The sequence below is a fragment of the Xyrauchen texanus genome, chromosome 27 (genome assembly GCF_025860055.1).
Source record: "Xyrauchen texanus isolate HMW12.3.18 chromosome 27, RBS_HiC_50CHRs, whole genome shotgun sequence".
In the NCBI taxonomy this organism is placed as follows: domain Eukaryota; kingdom Metazoa; phylum Chordata; class Actinopteri; order Cypriniformes; family Catostomidae; genus Xyrauchen; species Xyrauchen texanus.
This window is the reverse complement of record NC_068302.1, coordinates 9,559,057-9,565,056: the sequence shown is the minus strand read 5'-3', so window position 1 is coordinate 9,565,056 and position 6,000 is coordinate 9,559,057. Positions and strand designations below refer to the sequence as shown.

At 40.8% G+C, this 6,000-nt stretch overlaps 1 protein-coding gene across 1 annotated transcript; it reads left to right on the top strand.

Moving 5' to 3' along the window:
* The first annotated feature begins 654 nt into the window (after window positions 1–654).
* Window positions 655–4,108, top strand: tbx16 (T-box transcription factor 16). Its single transcript, XM_052095049.1, has 9 exons — window positions 655–670; window positions 826–982; window positions 1,154–1,256; window positions 1,721–1,885; window positions 1,973–2,119; window positions 2,292–2,362; window positions 2,865–2,950; window positions 3,113–3,326; window positions 3,646–4,108. Exons 1-9 carry the CDS (start codon window positions 655–657, stop codon window positions 4,106–4,108), a joined length of 1,422 nt encoding a protein of 473 aa, XP_051951009.1.
* The last annotated feature ends 1,892 nt before the right edge of the window (window positions 4,109–6,000 follow it).

The following is a 6,000-nucleotide window of genomic DNA, read 5'->3' as shown; positions in this document are numbered from 1 at the left end:
CTTGGTTGTAAAAATCAAGGCCTGGTGTCTCTAGCATCAGTTAGAATTAGCGGATATGTCTGTTTGAATTAGCAAACATGGGTGTTGAGTGTGCCAAATTTGTGTGGATGAGTCAACACCGTCAACGAGAAGCCAAATTCTTTGCTTTCTCACATTAGCTGGATTAATGAAGGGAATTTTCAGTTGATTTGGCATCATGTATACTTTGGGGCTACACGTATTTGTTTAAAAGTCCTTTAGCAGTTCATAAAGACATGTTTCCTCTGCTTGTCCCCTTCCTGTTGGGACTTTATCAAGGTTCTGCTAACTCTCTTTGATTCTGCCCATCCACCAATGGGATCATGACATTGACTCATCAGCATGTCACTTCAAAGGCTGGAAATGGGGTGCCAAGCCCCACCCACAACCAGAACCCACTTAAATGTGAAGGACACCCCCTCTGCATCAGACAAATAACACACTGGATCCCTTCATTCTTGGACTTAACTGCTCAGCACTTCTGTGCCATTGGAATTATCAAGACCCATTTGAGGTTATATGGAGAACTTCTGCTTAAACTGAAACATATAGCTATTACTCATTCTGGTCTCACTTGTTTATTTTGGTATATACTGTTTTTTCTTTCTGGAGGACATCTTTTGAGAAGACTACATAATGCAGTCCATCAGAGGTGAGTGCTCATCTTAACACTATTTTCCACATACTCAAGCTTAGCGTTATTGTTAAATATGGTTAATCATGCTAATGCACTTTGTCTTGCACAAATAAAGTACATTTATTACATCTAAACATCTAAAAATATTTTCTTTTCCATATTTTTCTCAGACCTCAAGCATAATTTCAACCTCCCTCCTCCACCTTCCATGGCCGGAGCCGGTGACTCTTATCACCAAGGCAACATCCGAATGACTCTGGAAGATCCAGAGCTTTGGAAGGCCTTCAGTGAGATTGGAACTGAGATGATCATCACCAAACCTGGAAGGTACGTCTTAGTGCACTATGTTCCTCAACTTAAACCTAAAGCTAATGAATGGACTCAGAGATCAGTTTGGCTAAACTGACCTTAATGGATGCAAAACTTTAATATTGAAAGTTTAATGCTTGGAATTGACTGTTGAAAGCATGAACCAAACTTGACTTTATTGTGTTGCAGGAGAATGTTTCCACACTGTAAAATCAGCTTGTCTGGACTAGTGCCATATGCAAAGTACATCTTACTGGTGGACATGGTGCCAGTGGACAGCCTCAGATACAAGGTTAGAACATAAACCTCATGTAGTCTTCATCTAATATCTACAAAGTGCATCATCTAGAATAATCCAAGAGTGTTCCTCAACATACCATTTGGCATCTTGAGAACTTCAAAGGTTTATCGATCCAGTATAATGCTATGGGTTCTAATCAGCCTAGACTTCTAATTGTGCTATTGAAATGAGGATCTGTTGATCAATCATATGTGTCTCCTCGGAACACTCTTACTACTGATTTTGCTCCTCAACTTCAAAGAGCCCCAACTCTTCCTGTTTTTACAGAACCCACAGGGGGGGTTTGCCCCAACACATACTCTTGTTCACACATACTCTCTCACACCCCAACACCCCCCCACCCAACACCACCACCACCAGCACCTTATGTCACAAGCAAAGCCAAATAAGTGACACTGGTCCTTGATACCTTCAAGATCAATATTCATAAAAATTATAATATTTTTTCTCCATAGTGGAACAAGGACAAGTGGGAGGTAGCTGGCAAAGCTGAGCCTCAGCTGCCCTACAGGACGTACCTACATCCAGATTCCCCTGCACCTGGCAGCCACTGGATGAAACAGCCAGTGTCCTTCCTCAAACTCAAGCTCACCAACAATGCCCTGGATCAGCATGGACATGTAAGTTCTGCACTCCAATTCTTTCATTTATTTAATAGAAGTTGGAATTTGAACTTGATTTGAACATATATCTCTCATCTTATTTAGATAATTCTCCACTCAATGCACCGTTATCACCCACGATTCCACATCGTCCAAGCTGATGATCTGTATAGTGTACGCTGGAGCGTTTTTCAAACCTTCACCTTCCCTGAAACCTCATTCACCGCTGTTACAGCATACCAGAACACAAAGGTAAGCGTTTTATACATTATTATTTTGGGGGGATTTGTTGGGCCAGATGTAAAGTTTATTGATTGATTGACCACTATTTTATTTGAATGTGCATGGTGGTTACAGCCATGGTTATAATTGCTGTCACAGTCAACGAGAAATGTAATTAATGGTCAGATTGTTCCTTTCACAGATCACAAAGCTGAAAATTGACCACAACCCTTTTGCTAAAGGATTTAGAGATGAGGGTACAAACTCCAAAAGGTGATATTTCTTTATTTTTTTCTCCCCAATTTGAAATTCCCAATGCACTCTCAGTCCTAGTGGTGGCGTAGTGATTCGCCTCAATCCGGGTGGTGGAGGATGACGTTCAGTTGCCTCTGCTTCTGAGACTGTATATCCACACATCGTACCACGTGGCTTGTTGAGCGCATTACCGCGGAGATTAGCACGTGTGGAGGCTTCACGCTATTCTCCGTGGCATCCATGCACAACTCGCCACGCACCCCACCGAGAGCAAGAACCACATTATAGCGACCACAAGGAGTGACTCTACCCTCACCACCAATTTGGTTGCTTGGGAGACCTGGCTGGAGTCACTCAGCACACCCTGGATTCGAACTTGAGACTCCATGGGTGGTAGCCAGCGTCAATACTCGCTGAGCAACCCAGCCCCCCCCCTTATTGTACAGTACATTCTATTTTCTCTTCTTAAACTTGAAGGTGCAGTCATTGCTGACCATTACGTATCTCTTTAATTTTATAGACGACCAAACAGAAGTCTTGCTGATCCAGAGAGGGCTACAAAGAAGATAAACATTTCAAAAGAGTCTGAGCATGGAAGTCCACGAGGTAGTTGCCCAAACTGTTGCTATATTTGAGATTATATATTTCTGTATGTTTATGACCTATTGCCAATCGAGCCATTAAGTCCCAGTTAAAGGGTTAACTTGGCTTATGTAATAAGCATGGACGGTAATTAATGAAAATCTCCTGACAAATTTTCAACTTCAGATATCCGTCAATCCTCCTGTGAGGGTCTGGATGATGAACATATGGCTTGTAAGGAGACGGAGGTGAAGGGTGAAGGGTACTCCCCATGGGGAGGTGCTTGCGACAGAGACAGCGGCCAAGCTCTCCGTGTCGACTCTCCTCTGGGCTCGGACCCTCAAGACATTTACAGCTCCGAACAGCTTGTACCTGGACAGAACACATACCAGCCATACAGGTACCTACTGACCTACATTGCTCATGTCACTGTGTATAGTGTAAGTGATAACTTGAGTATGACTATTGAACCACATGTACTTATTTAGTGGAGCTGCATGTACTTGCATATTGTTATTGTTATTACTATAGCACTTGAAGGTATGTTCCAGGTTCAAAGTCTTGTGCCTGTACTTTTAAAACAGTATTTAACGTTTATGGACTGGCCCCATTCACTTCTATTGTAAGTGTCTTACTGTAGCTGCATTTTTTTGAAGGTATTTTCCGATTTGTAATATTATAATGTGAGATTAATCTTACAATATGAAACCTTATCACAGATTTCATGAATACCACAAGTCACCCCCGCCCTCTTCCTCCAGTGTGGCCAGCAGTGGTGGTTGTGGAAGCGGCAGCCGCTCCAGCTTCGAGTCACGTGTTCCTGATGTCGCAACTGTTCCCGAACATGACTCCTCCAGCAAGCCTTCCGCCCCTGAGTTCAGCCACCCCACCTGCCCACCTCACTCCTCCGCTGTGCAACAGGACTACACCGGGGTGCTGAACATGGCCATAGCTCAGGCCAAGCCAGGTATGCTGGGCCACCCTCCCCTCTACACCCCTTACAGTACGGAACAGTCTTTGGGACAGTGGAGTGGAGCCGCGTCCTCCCAATATACTCCACATCCACCTCCTCACCATCACCTACCCACCGAGTACAGCACCCAGGCTGTCCATCACGGCTATCACCATGGAAATGTAGGTGACTGGAGCCAATACCCGCTCTTCTCTTACACGTGCTGGTGAACGGATGAGGAACCGCAGATGAAAGGCTTGTAAATTAGTCTGCACGGTTAAGTCTGTTCTTCGCACCGTGATCTGGATGATGGCGCACATTGTTCGGATTGTGCAAGTACCAGATAAAATGTAGTCAGTGGGCACTAACTAAAATGTGGTTTCTGGTTTGACTTTGATTTATGAGTGAAAAAGCAAATAAAGAATTTACTTCAGTATAACTGGAGACAAATTTGATCTGAGGATCTTTGTATTCTTTCCACGGTGAGAAAAGGCAATGTGCTTGTCATTTACTGCATTTGGAAATGCTGTTCTTGAGGCTTTTGATACATTTTGACTTGAAAACCCTAATAGCTGCTTACCAAGGACCCAGAACAAACTGGTTTTCCTTGCATTGTTGTTAAAATGTCTATTTATTTGGTGTTTGGCTTTGCTGCTACTTATATTATTTTTGTTAATAAGATAAAGTGCTGTAGTGTAAAAGGCTGTTTGGAAATTGCAGTATTGAATGTCTGAAATTCAGAAGTGTCAATAAATATCTCAAAAGTCAATGTGGTCATGGTCTCTTCATTTTCCAAAGACATAAGCAGCTCATTAGCTTATGAGTATATATATATATACTTTATATTCATGAGGCCATTTACACTTACAGTTCTAGAGGAAGTAAACATTAATATTAATGAGAACACTTTGAAAGTCTGTGCAAGATCTTAAACTAGCTATTTTATTTGGGGAATCTCTACATTTGGTCATGATTGGGTAGTACTATGAATAAGGTCTATTTTTAGGTAGTGACATCACAAAGATAAATATGTTTGCACAATAAACCAAATAACATTATTAAATCAACACAATCATTCTTTTCAATATATGTTTCATTTTTAAATTAAAAAGTTTTTTTCTTGGCACGAGTAATTAAAATTATTAAAAAAATTAATATATTTGTATCTGGCAAAACATGCTTCCATTTGATGTTTTTGCTTTCAATTTTTTTTTTTTTATTATTTCAGACTAACTTGTTCTTCTTTTCTGTCAATTTTGTTTTTATCTATCCATTCATTTTTTTGTCTTTCCATGTAACTTTACCTGTTTTTGTTTGTCTTTCACTTTTTCCCCCTTTTGTTGAGTCTAATTGGAACTCCACCCATCTCTGTCTGCATACACACACACATACACATACACACACCATTTGATGTTGCATCCTTGGGACACTTAAGGTAATATCTTACATAACAAAGCATATCATAGGCCACTCTGTGCCCATGAAAGAGTCTTAAGAGGCGTGAAAATAGGGGGATGTCAGGGCTCTTTTCACAACTCTAAAATGCAGACAGACTCTGATTGCTGCCCCGTCACGGATGTCAGGTGCTAATGACTGTCGTAAATGGGGGAGGAAAGTGTATGTGTGTATTTGTGAGTGTGTTTGTGTGTCCTGGGTGGGATAAGCAAAACTCAATTCATTACAGGGCACTTCATTGTCTTTTAATCAAGATTAGCAGCTATTTGGAACTCAAATACACAGTTAATCTGCCATGTTGGGATTTACTGTACTTTTGTGAAGATGACATCATGGAGGTCATAATGACATGACCATGGTATAATAATAACTGATATGCCTCTAACTTTCATCCCGACAGCCTTATTTTTTTACACTTGCATGCAATGCAATCTATGGATTATGTGGGGCGTTTATATAGTGATCTGACACGACAAGTTATGTGAATTATAGCATCAAAGTAGCTGTTCAAATGAAAAATTCATACAAAAATCATTCAGACATTATGAATTGCAATCTAGTACTCATTACAAATTACTTGATTTAAATTGTAACCAGTAACACAATCTCTTGAATTACATTTTTAAATCACTGATTGCTTTTAAATGACTTTTGGATTACTTCTGAC

Excerpts from the sequence above, each read along its gene's own strand:
- tbx16 (XM_052095049.1), top strand. Across the intron at positions 2,951-3,112 it reads TGAGCATGGAAGTCCACGAG|ATATCCGTCAATCCTCCTGT; the intron begins GTAGTTGCCCAA and ends TTTCAACTTCAG. Across the intron at positions 3,327-3,645 it reads AACACATACCAGCCATACAG|ATTTCATGAATACCACAAGT; the intron begins GTACCTACTGAC and ends ACCTTATCACAG.